Source organism: Berghia stephanieae, chromosome 13, assembly GCF_034508935.2.
Source record: "Berghia stephanieae isolate SIO BIC M18660-M18661 chromosome 13, UCSD_Bste_1.3, whole genome shotgun sequence".
Taxonomy (NCBI): Eukaryota; Metazoa; Mollusca; class Gastropoda; order Nudibranchia; family Aeolidiidae; genus Berghia; species Berghia stephanieae.
The window spans coordinates 6,091,285-6,111,354 of NC_088372.1; the positions used below are offsets into that span (position 1 = coordinate 6,091,285).

Sequence of the window (20,070 nt, forward strand, 5' to 3'; positions counted from 1 at the left end):
ATTATGAAATGCTCTGTAGATGGACATTAAGTGAATTAGGCGGCTGTCGATCTAATCATTTGAATGTCAATCAAACAATATTATACTTTTTCAAATCCTTCTTAGGTTTACAGTATAATATGGTTAACCCACTCAACCCTAACATCAACTACATCTGTAGTTTACCCAGGATTATTTTTACCCCATGCCTATTTATTACATTTTTTCTGAGACAAATTACAAGCGTAGTATCAAAGCTAATGTTTTTGGTTTTTGCATGTTAATGACAGTTGAAAAAAACTATGTAAATGCTCATTTTTAATAGTTTTTCCAATCCAAGCAAAAATCTCTAGGATTGAGTGAGTTAAATTTATATACAGTAGAACACACATGTAACAAATACGCTTAAAATGCATTGATGGATAAATACTCTCACAATATAAATTTCAATAAAATATAGAATTACTAATGTAGATAATTATTTTTTCTGCCTATGATTGTTTTTTTTAAAACTCTATACCTGTCTTCTATTACTCCATCATTACAAAAATTTGACTTAAATCGAGAATTCATTATGGTGTGAACATCATCATTTCATTTCCTTTATGTTTTTGTTTATAATATAAAAAATTGACCATTTAAAAAAAATATTGTAATGCAGACTCGAGGCGGAAATTGTTGGAGAACCGGAGCCCAAGATCACGTGGTACAAAGACGGAATCGAACTGACAACCACTGATCGACGTAAGATGGTGAGGGAGGACCGCAAGGCTATTCTCATCCTGATTGACATCTCTGGTCAGGACGAGGGCGAATACGTTCTCAAGGTGGAGAATGAATTAGGGGAAGTCACGTGTCGCACCACTCTGATTGTCAGAGGTAGGTCGAGTTGATTGATAAATAGAGGTGCCTAAATGTGACCCCTCGTCTCAAAACGGTATTAAGTCGGGATGACTAAGTTGCTGAAAATTGAATTTGTGGCCAGAAATATCAGACTTCCGTTGAGTTTATTTGTTTTATTGAGGAGAATGAATATCATATTTTAGCGTGCTGAATACCAGTCATTCATCATTTTGACCTGTTTAGTTTTAATTTGACTTTTTAGCACCATGTTCATCCCGACATAATACCGTTTTGAGACGTTGGGTCACAAATGAGTCAATAAAATGGAGATAAAGATAAAGGGAGTAAATCTGACTCGTGAATGAACAAGACAAAATAAACATTTTGTGTTGTTCATTCATGAGTCAGATTTACTCCCTTTATCTTTATCTCCTAGGTTGTTGATTGCCTTGATAGGACGATAAAGTTAAGTCTTATCCCAATGTGGACATGATTGTAGGTCTGATAACCGAATGAATTATGGGCTTGATTTATCGTTGTTGTAATGGATGATATTTTTCTTTGGTTTGAGAATATTTCCATCACAAGAATGAGCTTGAATATTCAATCCATTACAAACTAACATTTTATCTTTTTCTTTATTTCTTACTCATTAAATTTCTTTCCTCTTCCTAAATAAAGATTTCGAGAAAGTGATTGAAATCCCAACCACCGAGTCTGACCAGATCCTGACGGTCACCAAGACAGTGACCACTATCCAGAGAGAGGAACAAGTGATCCTACAGCAGGTCAAACCAGCCTTCAAGACCCCGCTGGAGCCCGAGATTTACGTCAGGGAGCGGGGCATTGCCAGGTGGGTTGTACTTACATTATCATATTATTATATTAAGCGAAATAATAATAATAATAATATTAATAATAATAATGATAATAATAATAATAATAATAATAATAATAATAATAATAATAATAATAATAATAATAATAATATTAATAATAATAATGATAATAATAATATTAATAATAATAATATAATAATGATAATAATAATAATGATAATAATAATAATAATAATAATAATAATAATAATAATAATAATAATAATAATAATAATAATAATGATAATAATAATAATAATGGTGATAATAATAATAATAATAATTGTGATAATAATAATAATAATAATAATAATAATAATAATAATAATAATAATAATAATAATAATAATAATAATAATAATAATAATAATAATAATTAATTGCATCCCAAAAAGGAATTTTTTTGTACAGATGGTCTGAGGTTCGATCCCAAGTCGAGGTAGACTGACTTTTGGAATGTCTTTTTTCTGGTATTTTTCTTTCTTGCTTTGTCTGGCACCTTTCACACAATATTGTTCAGTTCTTTGATTTGTTGTCTGTAATTTTCCATTTTCTAATTTGACCTACAAGACACTATCGTTCAGATCTTTAATTTGTTTTCTGTAATTTCCCATTTTCTCATCTGACCTACAAGACACTATTTTTCAGATCTTTAATTTGTTTTCTGTAATTTCCCATTTTCTCATCTGACCTACAAGACATTATTGTTCAAATCTTTAATTTGTTTTCTGTAATTTCCCATTTTCTCATCTGACCTACAAGACAATATTGCTCAGATCTTTAATTTGTTTTCTGTAATTCCCATTATCTCATGTGACATTTTCAGGCTGGAATGCCAAGTGGATTCTCACCCTGCCCCCCTTGTCACGTGGTTCGTGAACGGCATGGAGATCAAACCGTCCCCCCATTACGAGATACGCTACGAGGAGGGTAAGAGCATCCTTCTGATCATTGAGGTTGGACCAGAGGACACAGGGGAGTATACGTGCAAGGCTGTGTCAGAGCTGGGAGAAGCTTTGAGCTCTACAACGCTTTACGTGCAAGGTGAGTGAGTTTCGAATACTAGTCAGTCTTTTAAATAGTCCTTCACAGCCACGAGGCCCATAGAGCTGGAATTTATATTTTATGATGCTATGTTCGGCTATGTGGTCTAGTGGTATGACACTCGCTTTCGGATCGGAAGGTCCTGGGTTCGAGCCTCGCGCTCGGCGCATAGTTGAGTCCTTGGAAAAGGCTCTTTACTCACATTTATTTTATTTATTCTAAGGAGACCTCGAGACGTAACTATGTACTCGTCTATGTGGTCTAGTGGTATGACACTCGCTTTCGGATCGGAAGGTCCTGGGTTCGAGCCTCGCGCTCGGCGCATAGTTGAATTGAGTCCTTGGAAAAGGCTCTTTACTCACATTCTCTCACCGTACTCAGGTGTAAAATGAGTACCTGGCCGTTAACAGCGTTGTCTTTGTCCAAAAAATTGTAATATCGACTAACAGGCGTCATGTCCCGTCCTACGTGTTAAATGTTGCTGTTGACCAGCGACCTCTTGAGCACATTTAGTGGATATTGCTCTATATAAAGCTCAATTATTCAATTATTATATACTACACGTGTTATGTGATTAATTCATTTTCATTATTTAGTTTCATGGTTATTGTCCCTGTACATTAAACCTTTCCTTACCACCTATTGGAAAATCGTCACATTTGTTACGATGCAACCGTCACTTTTCTCATCCAGATTTCATTTCTTTTTGCTATAGCTATAAAAACTTGACATTCTGTAATAGAGCTCATATTGTCGAATAATATTATGTATAGAATGTGCTTGTTGCTTTTCTGTTTGAGTAAGATATGTCTGTTTTTGTGTTGGGTGAGTGTGAAGATTTGGGGAAAATTCTGAAAATGGCTGGTAAGGAAAGGGTTAAGACCCTATGCAACTTTTATTTTCGTGCTTTCAAATTAATAACAATGTGAACTTGAATATAAGCTTCAATTTAATATACGAAAACAGATAAAATGGAATGAACGTTTCAGGTTTCCCATTTATCAATTTCACATTGTTATTTATTTCTTCGAGCTTAGAGCAGCATCATTTACATTGCTTTCAAATAGAACAGCATTTGCAAAATTGTTAAATTACAGAAGGCAATAAATATTTCATTTTGAAATTTAAAATCTTTTTTTTTTCTTCGAATCAGACATTTTTATTAAAAATCTACTTTCTACAATAATTATCCCATTGAACTTTCTTGTCTAGAACCAGCCTCAGAAGATGTCCACCGACCTGAGGACACATCAGCCATCGAACCTTCCCCTGCCCAGCTGCTGGCACCTCCAGTGTTTGTGGAACCCATGAAGGACACTGAAGCAGTAGATGGCCAGGAGCTGACAATCACATGCAGGGTTACAGGCACTCCCATGCCTTCTGTGTCGTTCTTCCACGACAGCAAGAACATCGACGAGGATGAGGAATTTGTCATCTCCTACAATCCAGATACTGGAGAGGTAGGTCAAGAGGAGTAAGACGCTGAAAAAAAATTGAATTAAAAGTCAAAGAGGACGAGAGACGCATGCGCACAACCAACATGACGTTCTCTAATAACTTTTCCACCGGTGACGTCACAGACTATGGGTGACATCCAATCAAGGGACGCTACTCTTCCGCTAATGTCATTCCCTATTAATGATTTTGATCTATTTTGTTAAAAATATTTTTTTAAAATCTAGTCTTTTTAAATCCTGGAACTGTTTTAGATTATAAACTCCTCAACCCCCAAATTCACCAATTGTTTGTTTTTTGCTCATCCAGGTCACCCTCATCATAGTTGAAGTCTTCCCCGAGGATCAAGGCCAGTACATTTGCGTGGCCCATAATCCAGCTGGCCAGGCGACCACCTCGGCATACCTGGCCGTACAGGAAGCCCAGGAGACTTCCATGGAACTGGACACCAAAGAACCAGAGGTGAGATTGTCAGTAGACTTAGAAAATAACAATGTGAAATTGAATGTAGGCTTCAAGTTAGTTACGAAAACAGATAGAATGGACGTTTCGGGTTTCCCCTTTATCAACAAAGCAGGATGAATGAAACGCTACATACGAATGAGATGATGAGGTAGTGGCGTTGTTAAGATGATTCGTATTGTGATTGCAAATTATCTCTTACATTTTTTAAAGATACTATCCTGTTCATGATTTACTAGATATGTTTTTATGTGGTCTTGTGGTATGACACTCGCTCTCGAATTGGAAGGTCCTGGGTTCGAGCATCGCTCGGCGCATAGTTGAGTCCTTGCAAAAGGCTCTTTACTCACATTCTCTCACCGTAACCAGGTGTAAAATGAGTACCTGGCCGTCAACAACGTTGTTTCTGTTCGAAAAAATGATAATATCGCCTAACAGGCGTAATGTCCCGTCCTACATATTAAGTGTAGCTGTTGTCCAGGGACCTCTTGTAAAGCGTTTTGAGCACGCTTAGTGGATATTGCGCTATATAATAGCTCAATTAAAAAAAAAAATTAAGATACCATCCTGTTAATGATGTACTAGATATGTTGAGTGTGTTGTATTTTTCTTGTATTCAAAAAAAAAAATCAAACAACGACTTGTATTTTACGTGTTTTCTATTTGAATGTTCCATCAGGAGGAAGTCATTGTAATCGACACGGAAGAGCCACAGAATTTGGAGTTTGTCGTGAAGGACGAGGAGCAACCAGAACAACAACAACCTGAACCCATGGAAGAAGGGGAAGATACTCTGATTGAAATAGAGGAAGACACGGTTATCCCCATTGTCAGTGACAGAATCAGGGTGAGCCTTTTTTATTTATTTTCTTGTTTCGTTTGCAACTTTATTTATTGGACTACAACACACTCTTGCATATGAAAACGAGCTTTATATAGCGCACTATCCACTAAATGTTCTCAAAGCGCTTTTTCAAAGGGTCCCTGGTCAACAGCAACATTTAACATGTAGGACGGGACATGCCTGTTAGGCGATATTACCATTTTTCGGACAAAGACAACGCTGTTTATAGCCAGGTACTCATTTTACACCGGAGTACGGTGAGAGAATGTGAGTAAAAGAGCCTTTTCCAAAGACTCAACTATGCGCCGAGCGCGAGGCTCGAACCCTGTACCTTCTGATCCAAAAACGAGTGTCATACCACTAGACCACATAGCCGCACGATCTGCCTACTCCTAGGACACATTCGTAGAATGACCAAATTTGGGTTCAATTTCAGAACTTGATGAGCATCTCAAAGTCGTTAACCCTTTCCTCACCAATGTATGGATTAGGGGTGACAAAATAAAGAGAAAAACCAAACTGAAACTGTACCATGCTCTTGTAAAACCGGTACTTCTGTATAACTGCGGCACCTGGGCGTTGACAAAATCCGAAGAAGAACATCTGGATGCCTTCCATCGCACACAGCTAAGAAGGGTACTGGACATCAAATACCCCAAAAAGATCTCAAATGAATCACTCTATAAGATCACAAAAGAAAGACCAATCTCCCTTGACATTTTACAACAACGATGGCAACTTTTCGGTCACATACTACGCAGGGACAAAAACATACCAGCAAACCAAGCCATGTCGGGATACTTCCAAAAACACGGGAACCTTTTCAGAGGAAGACCGATCACAACACTCCCCGTGATCCTAAACAAAAACCTCACAACACTTGGACAAAGCATTAGTCTCATAACGGCAGGGGACCTTGAAAATCTGAGAACCCTAGCAGAGGACCGGCAATATTGGAGACACCTCACACAGGAAATACTGGAAACAGCCAAGGCGACCCGATCTTTCGGTCGAGACGCGAAAGGCATCTAAGTCAAGTCAAGTTACCAGACATTCTCAGGATTTTCCCCAAAACTTCACACCCAACTAACACAAAAATAGATTTTTTTTTATCATTCAAACACAATAGCCGTAAAGTTCTTGCCATACACAATTTCTTTAGCTAAACATGCTCCACAATACACTGTTCATTTTCTTTAATTTTTTTGATGTACAAAAGAAATTTGAATAAGGAAAATGTTGGCTGTATCGTAACGAATGTAACGATTTTCCTATAGTTAGTATGGAGAGGGTTAAAACTTATTTAAGATGAACGTTGATATCAGACTACATAATTTTCAGGATTCTGAAGTGTTATCTATTCTTTATGAAAGTAAATTGTTTATCTATAAATTTAACTCACGTCTACAATTTTTATCTCCTAAAAACGACGAATCTTTAAAATTTTTAAGTGGGCAGGTCTGTTGTTGGTGAATTCTCTCTTTCTTATTTTAAAATAAAGAGCCGTACTTTCTGAAATTATTTTGCATTGTTTTAACAAAGTTTATAATATTGGCTTGTTCCTGAGTGTCTTGATTTATTTTATAGTTTTATTGGATCTATCAATTGTCTAACTGTTGTTGTTGTTGTTGTTGTTGTTTTTGTTTCAAACTTGACTTAATTGGTAGTAGAGAATCTACAATGTGCTAAGATATATTATACCTGACCTTTATTCTACTACATTCTACGACGAGCACAATCTTCAGAGCATTCTCTTGAATCTCCTCTCCCAGGCCAAGCCCATGATCCAGCAAGAAAGCACCGTGTCAGAGTCACCGGACTTCCGGTCCCCACTATTCTCACCTCCCCCCGATTCCGTCTCCTCCCTCATCTCCTCCGACACGTACTACACGGCCACCGAAGACGTGGAGGTCGAGGAGGTCGATGAGGAGATTACAGAACCAACTCTCAAGGTCAAGGTCATTGACAGGCCCAAGCTACAGTCCATCTACAAAGAAGTCGTGCCGGAATTCACAGAAAAAGAGATTGTCTTGGAATTTGAGCCTTTGATTTTGTCTGCACCTGAGGAGCCTCAAGACGAGGTGTGTACATTTTCTTTGTCTGGGATCGCCAGTATAACTCGTAGTAGAAAACATTGGTATATTTGAAAAGTAATAGAATCTCCTTGTTATTGAATCCCCTTACCGCACCCCAAAGTATTTGAGTAGGATCTAATAAAACTATAACAAGGATATAACAACAATAAACTTTTTTTAGAAATATAATTAAAAGATGATTTCCAAAATAACAATTTTATTATTTTTGTTTATAGCTGAGGAATATCATTAATCCTGTAAGGTTCTTGTTAATAATTTTGATCTTCTATTTATTTATTTATTTTTTTTTTGCATTGAAATTCACAGTTATCTTGTAAATTATAGTTTTTATTCCTCAAAAGAAAGAACGAGCACGATTGCTTCATAATAATAAAACTAATAAAGTGTTCTTTTACAGCGCTAAATGCCGAAGCCTCAAAGCACTTTACAATATACTTATCAAACCATAAACACACTCATACAGAGCCAAACAGACACTCACAACAGTCGCACACACTAACTATGCAAGTTTTACAAAATGAAATTGACATTCAACAAAATGGAATCAAAAACTAAAAAGTATAATTCACTCATCAAGAAGAAAATGCCTAGGATAAAAATTTCTGGAAAATATGAGTCTTCAAATTTTTCTTAAAATGTTCTACGCTGCTTCATAAATTTGTCAATGCCCACACAAGTGTAAGTTATCCCCCAAAACAATATTCAATTTTTGATTAATCTTTTAAAACAAACATCTCAGATTTGTTAAACATATAAATTGAGCTTTATATAGCGCAATATCCACTAAATGTGCTCAAAGCGCTTTACAAGGGGTCCCTGGTCAACAGCAACAATTAACATGTAGGACGGGACATGCCGCCTGTAGGCGATATTACAATTTTTTCGGACAGAGACAACGCTGTTAACGACCAGGTAGTCATTTTACACCTGAGTACGGTGAGAGAATGTGAGTAAAGAGCCTTTTCCAAGGACTCAACTATGCTCCGAGCCCGAGGCTCGAACCCAGGACCTTCCGATCCGAAAGCGAGTGTCATACCACTAGACCACATAGCCGCATATAATGTGTAAAAAGTTCTTTTTTCTGTCTCTTTAGATCCAGGAAGATATCGTCGAACCTCAGCAGCACATCAGAGATAACACAGTACCAGAACATGTTCTGCCTGAGACAAAACCTGAAACGCAACCAGAGGTCATCCTTCAAGAGTCGACCACAACCAAAGAAGTCAAGACTGAGACAGAGGAAATCACTCTTGTTATCTCCGAAGACAGTATTGAGGTGAGAGAAAGAATGAGCTTTTATATAGCGCAATATCCATTAAACGTGCTCAAAGCGCTTTACAAGGGATCCCTGTCAACAGCAACATATAACATGTAGGGCGGGACATGACGCCTGTTAGGCGATATTACTTTATTTTCGGACAGAGACAACACTGTTAAGGGTCAGGTACTCATTTTTCACCTGAGTACGGTAAGAGAATGTGAGTAGAGTCTTTTCCAACGATTCAATTATGCGCAGAGCGAGGCTCGAACCCAGGGCCTTCCGATCCAAAATTGAGTGTCATACCACAAGACCAGATAGCCTAAATTAATTTCTGCTTATCAATATTAGAGATTATTATCCAAATATGAACTGTCTCTTCAAATGATGTCCCTTGTGGACTTGGAATACGCGTCATGAACTAAACTGTAATCTTTTTTCTCTCTAGATGACACCTAAGGAGGAAGACAAGATGGATGTTCCAGAAAGTGGAGTTCTGACTCCTCCAGATGAGGGTCCACAAGAGCCTCAGGAGACTTTGATCACTTTGGTTCCTGAAGAGTTAGAGCAACCACCAGAGCAAGTTATCCCAGAACAGGCACCCAATGAACAGGCCCCTGAATTTGTGGATCTGCTTCAACCACAGGTATGTTGTTGTTGAAGTGTATAATGCTGAATGGGAGATAGATAGATAGAGAGATAAACATATAGATAGATATATAGAGAGACAGATAGAAAGGTAGATAGATAGATAGTTAGATAGATAGATAATTAGTAGATAGATAGATAGATAGATAGATAGATAGATAGATAGATAGATAGATAGATAGATAGATAGATAGATAGATAGATAGATAGATAGATAGATAGGTAGGTAGGTAGGTAGATAGATAGATAGATAGATAGATAGATAGATAGATAGATAGATAGATAGATAGATAGATAGATAGATAGATAGATAGATAGATAGATCCATCCATCGATCCATCCATCCAGACGGACAGACGGATAGACGGATAGACGGATAGATAGATAAATAGAGATAGATAGATAAATAGAGATAGATAGATAAATAGAGATAGATAGATAGATAGATAAATAGAGATAGATTGATAGATAGATAGATGGATAGTTAGATAGACAGATAGATAGGTAGATAATTGAAAGTTTGAACACGTATATAATATGAAAGATAGAAAGAAGGCGAGAGAAGGTGGAGGATGTTATCATAATAAAAAGAATGAATATAAGATACAACTAGAGATAACACAAGACTACAGTTACAACACAGTCTATTTTGTATTCATGTGTATGTTGTTTTCCAATAGATTTTCCAACTCAATGAATGTTGAATGTATGCATAGTCGATGTCTCGAATATTATTATAATATCATGATAACACTAAATGAAATTCTGTTTATGTCAACACATCGGCTAAATGAAATTCTGTTTATGTCAACACATCGGCTAAATGAAATTCTGTTTATGTCAACACATCGGCTAAATGAAATTCTGTTTATGTCAACACATCGGCTAAATGAAATTCTGTTTATGTCAACACATCGGCTAAATGAAATTCTGTTTATGTCAACACATCGGCTAAATGAAATTCTGTTTATGTCAACACATCGACCGCTTAAACCGTAATGCCTTATTTCTATTTCTCTCAACACCACAGCTGGTCAACGATGGGGATAATATAGTTATGACATGTCGTTTGATTGCCTCCCCTACTCCTGTGGTCACGTGGTACAAGAACACCCAAGAGATCACAGCCGGGCCGGATATCAAACTAACCTTTGAACCCGACACGGGCGTCTGTACGGTGGAGTTTGCTGAAGTCTTCCCGGATGACGCTGGGGAGATCACGTGTCGTGCAATCAACCAGTTTGGCGAGGCTATGACGTCAGCCACACTGATTGTTCAGGGTAATTCTATTAATATCTTTATTGCGGCTATGTGGTCTAGTGGTATGACACTCACTTTTGGATCGAAAGGTCCTGGGTTCGAGCCTCGCTTGACTCATAGTTGAGTCTTTGGAAAGACTCTTTACTCACATTCTCTCACCGTGTAAAATGAGTACCTGGCCGTTAACAGCGCTGTCTCTGTCCGAAAAAATTGTAATATTGCCTAACAGGCATCATGTCTCGTTCTATATGTTACGTGTTGATGTTGATCAGGGACCCCTTGTAAAGCGCTTTGAGCACATTTAGTGGATATTGCGCTATATAAATGCTCAAATTATTCAAGGATTGCCCAATCTTGTTCAATTCAATTTTGATTCATTATCTTAAATCCTTGCTTCAGATAGTACCATAAAATAATATAATTCCATTTATTCATCCCTAAGGGTAATTTTTTCTTTAGGAGATATTCCAAGGGAAGAACTGGAATAACCCAGGCATCAGCTGAAGTGTAGCACTGCAAAGTGAGCTAAGGCTAGGTGACTTGCTCAAGGCCACACAGCGAGATGGGTAGTTGAACTCGGTACCTTTCAGGTACCAAGCAATGACCATAACACTGAGCCTAGCAGCTGTCACCATTTATATATATATATATATATATATATATATATATATATATATATATATATATATATATATATATATATATATATATATATATATATATATAGAACAGGAAAAGTTTCTAACTGAAATCTTTGAGGCTTGTTATTCTAACCTATATCCTTAGAATGATGGTGTTCAGTTCTGCGTTTATTCATCAATTATTTTTAATAAGCATAATTAATTCCAGAGAGGGTAGATTTTTGGAGAGTTATAGTTATAGAAATGTGAAATCATTGGTCTTTACAAATATGCAGTTCTGTGTCATGTTTTAAGACGAAGCTGTTCAAACGAATTGAAGAGTAAATCAGTCATCTTCAACAGAAGATTGTTATTTTCTTACTAATTTCCTGTACTTTCGTATTTTGAAAAAAAGGATGACGTAATAAATCATTTCAGGGTGGGGATCCTGACATCCCATAGCGGGCAGGGAGGTCCATACTTTGTCTTCTATCCCCTTATATCTGTTTTCCAACATGCTTTCTGTCTTTGTTTTGGAATGAGGTTACTTGCTTTTGTCTTGGCCCTGGTTGGAGTCTTGGCTGGGAGGGAAACAGTCAAATGCATAGTTATTGTTTTGGGAGATTATATTTTTTTCCTTGTAAATCATCTCTCATATGTATTACGGTATTTGTTATTTTTAGTATATAATGTAAGCATTTGAGTGTATTCCTCTCTGTTGGATTTTGTGCTCGTGTCCGGATGAGACTTATAGGTGATCTCAAACTAAGTACATTGGTGGTATGCTCTTAGAATCTACATATGATACCTATTTTTTCCCAGTTCCCCTTTGTCTTACCTTTTCTTGGGTGCTTTAATTGTAATTCTAGAACTTTTTACTATCCATTTTCTTCCTTTTTACTGGCACTGATATAACCTAAATGTGTTGCAAGCGCCGTAAAACCCTTAAAAACAAAAAATATCATTTACATGCATAAGCATTCACAATTTCATGAACATAATAGTCAAATTGTATTTCTCAAATATATGTTTAAACAGAACATGAAGAAACAGAGATCATCACGACAGAGGAAACCACTACCACTGAGACCATCACGACCACAAGCACCACCTTCGGGGTCATGGAGGATGACGATACCACGGTCAAGGTCGTTGATGAGACTCATACCACCACCCTGGAAATGGAACCCAACTTCACACGACCTCTTCTCCCCGCCATGCAGGTTGATGAGGGTAGCACAGTAAGGTACGTACTATGGGATGTTTATAAATATTAACGTGAAGTTGAATGTAAGCTTCAATTTAATTACAAAAACAGATCAAATGAACGTTTCGGGTTTCCCCTTTATCAACAAATCAGGATGAATGAAACCCCACAGATGAATGAGATGATGTGGTAGTGGCGTAATTAATACCAATACAAAAATAGATTTTTCAGACAGAATAGTAACGAGTATATGCTTGTTTTGTTCAGAAAAATTAGCTTTGCAACACAGTGTCGAGTTATTATAGCTATAACGATAACAACATGAAATCAGAACAAGAAAATTGTTGTTTATATCGTAACGAATGTGACGATTTTCCTTTGGGTGGTAAGGAGAGGGTTAAGTCTATTCATTCTTCTGTTCCCAGGTTTGAGGTAGATGTTCAGGCAGAACCAGAGGCCACAATCAGGTGGTACAAGAACGAAGTTGAAATCGAGCCGACACAACGTCTGGAGACCATCAAGGAAAAGAACACGTACATCCTGATCATTGTTGATGCTAGGCCAGAGGATTCTGGGGAATACTTCTGTGAAGCTGAGAATCTTCATGGAAAGACTGTGTGCAAAACGACGTTGACTGTAAATCGTAAGTATAGATAGAATGAAGTTGACGTCACGCAGGTCTTTTTATTTATTTTTCTTTTTTTTTGCCATCCACATTTATGAGTAATTCTCACTTAATTGTATAAACCAGACTATAAAAGTTCATAGTAACACATAGTTTTGTGTGTTGGTCCGTTATATTTCCGGATGGCAATGTTACGAGCTTCTTAGCCAAGCGCATACTGTCTCTATAAATCATTTCTCTCTCTATTTCTGTTTAATGTTATGTTATGTGTTATTGTTTACCAGATTATGTTGAAACAAAATATTCTGTTATGAAATGTTATCATATTTTTTTTTGTAATTATAAAACTACATGATTTGTTATTGGTGAATCCAAGTTAGCAGAATAATCATATTTTGCTATGGGGGACAAATTTTGGTTTGTCGGGGCAAAATGGCGTACATTAAACACTAACCCCCCTCAGTCTTGACCCGATTGAGTAGCATAACACAAGCAAGGAATACAGAATATTTTTTTTCCGATTTTACATTGTATGAACTTTGAATGAATAAAAATCTATATATGTTTGTATAATACGAATAAAATACACAACTTCTTTCGCTGTAGTTTTAGGACTTTATGTTATAAAGGCATATGCTATTTATAGTCTCAAATAATATGCCTGATAATAAATACAGTATTATGAAGGCAAAATCATTGTTGCCCGAGCATTTTATAAATTAAACAAATTAAAGGATATATTTCATTTAATAGCATTTTAAAAAATGTTGCATTTTCTATTTTTCCAGCTACTCAACGTATGGAGATTGAGATCCAACCAGAGGAAATGCCTCAGTCAGCAAGACCCAAAGATGAAACCACAGATAAAGCTCCCCAGTCTCCAGAAGAAGAAATCCTCATTGTAGAAATGCCACAAGATAAGACTGTTCCAGAAGAGCCCATGGAAGGATTTCCACCAGAGTTCACAGAGCTGTTGCAGCCTAGAACAGTCCGTGACACGGAGAGAGTGGAGCTGAAAGTACAGTACCGTGGAGTCCCCACTCCAACGATTACGTGGTTCTACAATGGTGACGTCATAAAGCCTAATATGGACTTCCAGATCACCATGGATGTGGAGAGAGGGGAGAGTACTCTTGTGATTGTTGAGGTTTTCCCCGAAGATGAAGGGGAGTACACTTGTACTGCTGTGAATCCCTTTGGTGAAACCATCACTACTTGTCGTCTGACCGTCATCAGTAAGTTTGGCATTGGTTTTTGTTTTTAATTTTTGCTTTTGTTTTTTGGTTTATTTTTTCATTTATAAAATGTCTTTATTTTTTTGTTGACTAAAGGTCTTTTAACACGCAGCGTTTTAGGACTTTAAACTATTCCATTCGCATCTCATATTTGATGTGCTTAAGTCATTCAAATACAAAGCTATATTTCTGATGATAAATAAAGAAGAAGAATGAGTAAGTTTTCATTCTTTATATAACAGTACTAAATCTCACACGTGCATTCGAAAGGCGTCTGTGAAAGAAATTGATATTTGATTTTGTGTGACGGATGAAAAAGAAGTGGGATAGTTTTGCTGTGCAAATAAAATTAGATAATTTAAATCACACGAATTGGGGTATTTTGCTATTATTGTTTCATTTATTTGTCTCTTTGTATTATAGATTTTGTTTTCTTTATTCACAGCTGAAGAGACAATCACAACTGATGAGATTCACAAGGAAACCATTGAAATTGAACACAAGCCCACACAGGTCTTGGAAAAACCAGAAGAAACCACAGTCAAGGAAATCATTGAAATACCAGCTCAGATTCAACCTCAGCAACAAACGTTCCAGATTCAGATAGGTGCCCCTGAACAGTCTGACAGTACTACTAGCACCACTTTAGTTCAGCAAACGACCACTCTCACTCAGATGACTCAAGAAATTCAACCGGACGTTCAAGACAGTTCTATCAATACAACCAGCGTGACCTTGAGGAAGGAAGATCAGTTAGCTCCAGTCGAGATTAAACTTCAGATGCAGCCATCTGAGGGACAAGTTATAGATCACAGGACAGAAGCGACAAGAACTGTGACTAAAGAAATAAAATCCATTCCAGTCGCTGATTCGTCCCTTCCGGAAGAACGTCACACAGAAACGATAGAGATTACCCAGACTATGCCCGAGATGGTCGAAGTCCCTTTCACTATACCTGATACCACAACAACTCAGATCACCCAGCAAGTAGAGGCTAAACCTGGAGTTCAGAGAATTGAGGTAGAAATCAAGGAATCAAATCTTACAAGAGAGCCTGTGACACAAGAACTTAAGGTTCCTATCAGAAAGATTAGTCAAACTCAGGCTCCTGACATTGTCCCAATTTCTGAAGCTCCAAGACCGGCTGAAGAACAAGTAGAGGAGTCGAGGGATGTGATTGTGAAGGAAACCAAAGAAATTCAAATCAAACCCAAGACTCAGGTTGATGAGATTCAGATGACATTTGCTGTTTCGGGTCCAACGGCTGAAGAGACAAGTCCTTTGGATGAAACTGAAGTCAAAAGACCAGAAGAGGAAAAGATAGAAACAGAGCGAGAGACCATTGAAATGTCTGTTGTTCCCTCTGAGGTAGAGGAGTTATCTGAATTGAAAGAGGAACAAACTGAGGTTGAATTTGTTATCAGTGACGCACAAATAGAGAAACCAGCTGAAGAAGTTATCGAAACAGAACGGGAAACTGTTGTCATGAGTTTTACACCCACGGCAGCAGATGAAATTTCTGAGGACAAGACTGAAGTTGCAACTTTCCAAATTGATTTTGACACAACTGATGCTCCAGCAGAAGAAATTGCTCAACCGGAAGTTGAAAGCACAGAGATTACCCTTGTGTCGTCTGAAGTTGAGCCTACGGTGTTGGAAGAGAAAGAAGAAGCTGTTGAGAAGGTCGAAATGGAAATAGAAGTTGGAAAACCTGAAGAGATTTTTCAGCTAACAGATATTCAAGAAGTTGAGATGGTTGTACAGCTCCCATCAGAAGTTGACGAAGTCTCTGAACTTGAGGAGACTGAAAAAGATCAACCATTGAAGGAAGACGTATCGGAGAAGACTGAAGTTATTATATTACCTACATCTGAAGTGGAGGCACAAGAGGTTCTTGAAATGCCCTCAGAAACCAAACCAGTGACAGAGGAAAAGCCCGAGGAGTCGATTGAAGATACACCTTCTCAGGAAGAATCCTCTTTGGTTGAGACCGAAATGGTTTTAGTTTTGGACACCCAAATGCCCGATTCTGAGCAAGAAAGCCAGGTAGATCAAATTACACTTGTGACTCAGCCAGAATCTGAAAAGCCTTTGGAAACCGTAGAATCAGAAGTAAGTCAGGTCAGTGAAGCGTTCAGTGAGGAAATAACATTACAGATTCAGACATCTGAAGAAGAACTTGTCACACCTGAAACCCAAGACATGCAGCCAAAAGAAGTATCTGTTGTTGAGGAGTCTACGACACTGGAACTACACAAAGATGAGATTGAAATAGACATCAAAAAGTCTCAGCCAGAAGTCAGCATGGAAGTTGTAGAAATGGAAATTCCTCTGGAGTCGAAGCACACTGACGTCATTCAGATTGAGACTCCCCAAGAAGAGCCCATGGAGACCGAAATAGTCGTTTCAGAAATGAACGTTACTCAAGAGCACGAGATTGTGCAAGAGGAGCAAGAAACTCACAAGGAGGAAATCAGCTTTGAAATCAAAGGAAAACCACAAGAGTTTGAGGAAGCTGTCATCGTGCTTGATATGCAGGCCCCTGTTACAGAGCAAGTAAGTAATACTCTTACATGTATGTACGTCGGAGCGCAAATAAGCTTTTTTTAGCTTTTATATAGCGCAATATCCACTAAATGTGCTCAAAGCTCTTTAAAGTGGTCCCTGGTCAACAGCAACATTTAACATAATATAGGACGGGACATGCCGCCTGTTAGACAATATTACAATTTTTCGGACATAGACAACGCTGTTAACGGCCAGGTACTCATTTTACACCTGAGTACGTTGAGAGAATGTGAGTAATGGACTCAACTATACGCCGAGCGAGGCTCGAACCCAGGACCTTCCGATCCGAAAGCGAGTGTCATACCACTAGACCACATAGCCGCAATGGGTCTAAATAGGTCAGCGGATAGAGAACTCGCCTCGGAAACAAAAGGATCATCAATCTCCATAATGGGTTGAATTCAGTTATTTTACGATCCCCCTTTTCACCTCCTAGTTGCTTAGTAACCAGGTCTTTTCCATCTAGCGAAAAGTAATTTTCCAATAGCTAATATCCTATACAAATGGTCAAGATATGATAAAACGTGGATGAAACAGTGACAGTCAAGACCGGAAAAAAAAATCCCAAAACTTTAGCTTGCTTTGACTGGGGTTATTATCTGAGGGCAGATAATTGATAAGTAATGCTATTTTCATTCTTTTTCTTGGGAAATACGAATTTCTGAGATTCCAAGTAAGCAGCTCTGGTTTTGGGCTCTTCTGTGTCGATTTTTGAAGCTGTTATATAAATTTTTAAAACTTTTTTTTCAGTCTTCAGTTTCTACCAGTTTAGAATTCCCTTTAATCTATAGTATTTATCGTAATGTGTATACAAACTTCTATGCTCTTTGCACTTTAGCCAATATGTGACCCTCCGCCTCAAAACGGTATTATGTCGGGATGATTCAGACCCCAGAAAGTGAATTTAGAGATAGAATGATGAGAAATTGGACCTTAGAAGTTTTTGTAAATCAAAAAATAGTATTTACACTCCATCATGACGTAGAGAAAGTAAACCCAAGTTTGATATTGGTGGCTATAAATTCAATTTCCCTAACCGAGTGGATCCCAACATAATACCGCTTTGAGACGATGTGTCACATATGTAGAGGGAATATTAAGTTTTTTCTAAAAATAATTTGCTACTGATGCTTGGCATAAGTCACCACTCATTGTCAGTCAGTGTTGTCATGATAATGTATTTCGCCGTATTCATTTCTCCTCAGACGACGGAAGAGGCAGGCGGCAAGGCCCCGGAATTCACGTGGGGCCTCATGTCCCTGAAAGTTATGGATGGGGAAGAGGTCAAATTCCGGTGTGAGGTGAGTAAGGACTACAGTCTGGTTCTCTTGCATCAAGTGTCACCAAGGGAGTAGTAGATTGGTGCCTCTAACAGCCAGAACAGATTGGCATTGACAATAGAAGATAATGATAATAATAATGATAATAATAATGATCTTAATAATAATAATAATAATAATAATAATAATAATAATAATAATAATAATAATAATAATAATAATAATAATAATAATGATGATGATGATGATGATGATGATATGATGATGATGATGATGATAATAATAATAATAATCATAATAATGATAATCAAACTATTACTCACTCACTCACTCACCATCCAGCGTCGTCCTCATTGACGTTGGCTACCCGCACTCTTAATGCCGAAAGTCCGCCCATTCTCTTCGTCTACTACTACTAAAATTAATGATGATGATGATGATGATGATGATGATGATGATGATGATGATGATGATGATGATGATGATGATGATGATGACGAGAATGAGGATGATGTTCAGTCATGTTTACTCTATATTCTAAATGTTGCTGTTAGCTTGGTCTATAAAGCGCTTTGAGCACATTTCGTGGATTTTGTGTTTATATCAAAGGTCCCATCTCAATGTTGATTCCAGGTGACTGGAGAGCCCATGCCGGAGATCTCATGGTACCACGATGACAAGATTATCACAGAAAACCAGGATTTCAACTTGACCTACGATAGCGAGACTGGTTTCTGTACGCTGTTGATCGCAGAGGTGTTCCCTCAGGATGCAGGGGAGTACAAATGTATCGCTGTCAATCCGTTTGGAGAGGCGGTCACAAGAGCTTACCTTGAAGTTGAATGTAAGTTTTCAGCAACCCAAAATTAAACAAACAAAAAAAAACAAAAAAAACACGAGAAATTCAAATGATGTCTAAGAAGATGAGATTTTTTTTGGTTTATTTTTTTTTTTATTTTTTTTTGGGGGGGGGGGGGCTTTTTTGGAAGGATTTTTTTTGTTTGGGGGGGGGGAGGGTTTGATTTGTTTTTTCTTTCTTAATTCTGTTGTTTTGTTGGGGTTTGTTCTTTTGACTGTTTGTTTGTTAATGTCGTTGGTTTTGTTGTTGTTGTTTTGTGTAATGTGACACGGATAATAAGATTACCCTGTATGGGCATGAGTTAGGGTTGTTGAAAAGTAGTTTCTGTCAGATGTGAGTTTTTCTGGGGGCCTCAAACAAGAGAAAAAAAAGACTGGATACAGATATGAACAAGATCTGTTTTTATGTGTGTTGGAAGATTCTAATGGCAGTTTGTACTCAATATTTTCTTTTCTTTTTAAAGAAATGCAATTCAGATATAAAGAAGTTTTTGTTGTTTACTTTTTCTAAGAATTCAATACAGCTGTATAATTTTATGACTTATCTGGCGTTTTGTTCTGTTTTTTTAATTTTTAAAAATTATTTTTGATGTGATGGGTGGGGGGGGGTCGTCAATTGTATTAGGTTTAATGGAACGTTATCTAATACGGGCATATTCTAAGTATAAATAGAATCAAAAATATTTTAATGCGAATTTAGTAAGAGAATAATCAAAGTGACTTTAAAAATCGGCGATCTCAAGAAGTGGGTGAGAGAGGGATCTAGAAATGACTTTGGGTTTGAAACGAATATTTTTGTGTTCGTGGATAGCTCACACGGTAGAGCCACGCTCTCACCTGCCAGGCGGAGTTGTCGTACCAATAAGGTCGCAGGTTCAAACCCCACCACCGCCGCGAAAAAAAATTTTTA

The 20,070-nt window shown here is 37.4% G+C and overlaps 1 protein-coding gene across 1 annotated transcript in view; it reads left to right on the top strand.

The window, feature by feature from the left end:
- LOC144958989 (uncharacterized) overlaps positions 1 to 20,070 on the top strand; it is a 589,046-nt gene that overhangs the window by 175,471 nt on the left and 393,505 nt on the right. Inside the window, exons 79-94 of the mRNA XM_078891292.1 lie at positions 641 to 858; positions 1,504 to 1,675; positions 2,527 to 2,744; positions 3,957 to 4,204; positions 4,509 to 4,661; positions 5,341 to 5,508; positions 7,278 to 7,586; positions 8,695 to 8,877; positions 9,308 to 9,505; positions 10,538 to 10,787; positions 12,426 to 12,633; positions 13,020 to 13,237; positions 14,008 to 14,454; positions 14,900 to 17,010; positions 18,228 to 18,323; positions 18,936 to 19,146. Of these exons, the coding sequence (XP_078747418.1) occupies positions 641 to 858; positions 1,504 to 1,675; positions 2,527 to 2,744; positions 3,957 to 4,204; positions 4,509 to 4,661; positions 5,341 to 5,508; positions 7,278 to 7,586; positions 8,695 to 8,877; positions 9,308 to 9,505; positions 10,538 to 10,787; positions 12,426 to 12,633; positions 13,020 to 13,237; positions 14,008 to 14,454; positions 14,900 to 17,010; positions 18,228 to 18,323; positions 18,936 to 19,146 (5,408 nt within the window). The remainder of the gene's footprint in view (positions 1 to 640; positions 859 to 1,503; positions 1,676 to 2,526; positions 2,745 to 3,956; positions 4,205 to 4,508; positions 4,662 to 5,340; positions 5,509 to 7,277; positions 7,587 to 8,694; positions 8,878 to 9,307; positions 9,506 to 10,537; positions 10,788 to 12,425; positions 12,634 to 13,019; positions 13,238 to 14,007; positions 14,455 to 14,899; positions 17,011 to 18,227; positions 18,324 to 18,935; positions 19,147 to 20,070) is intronic.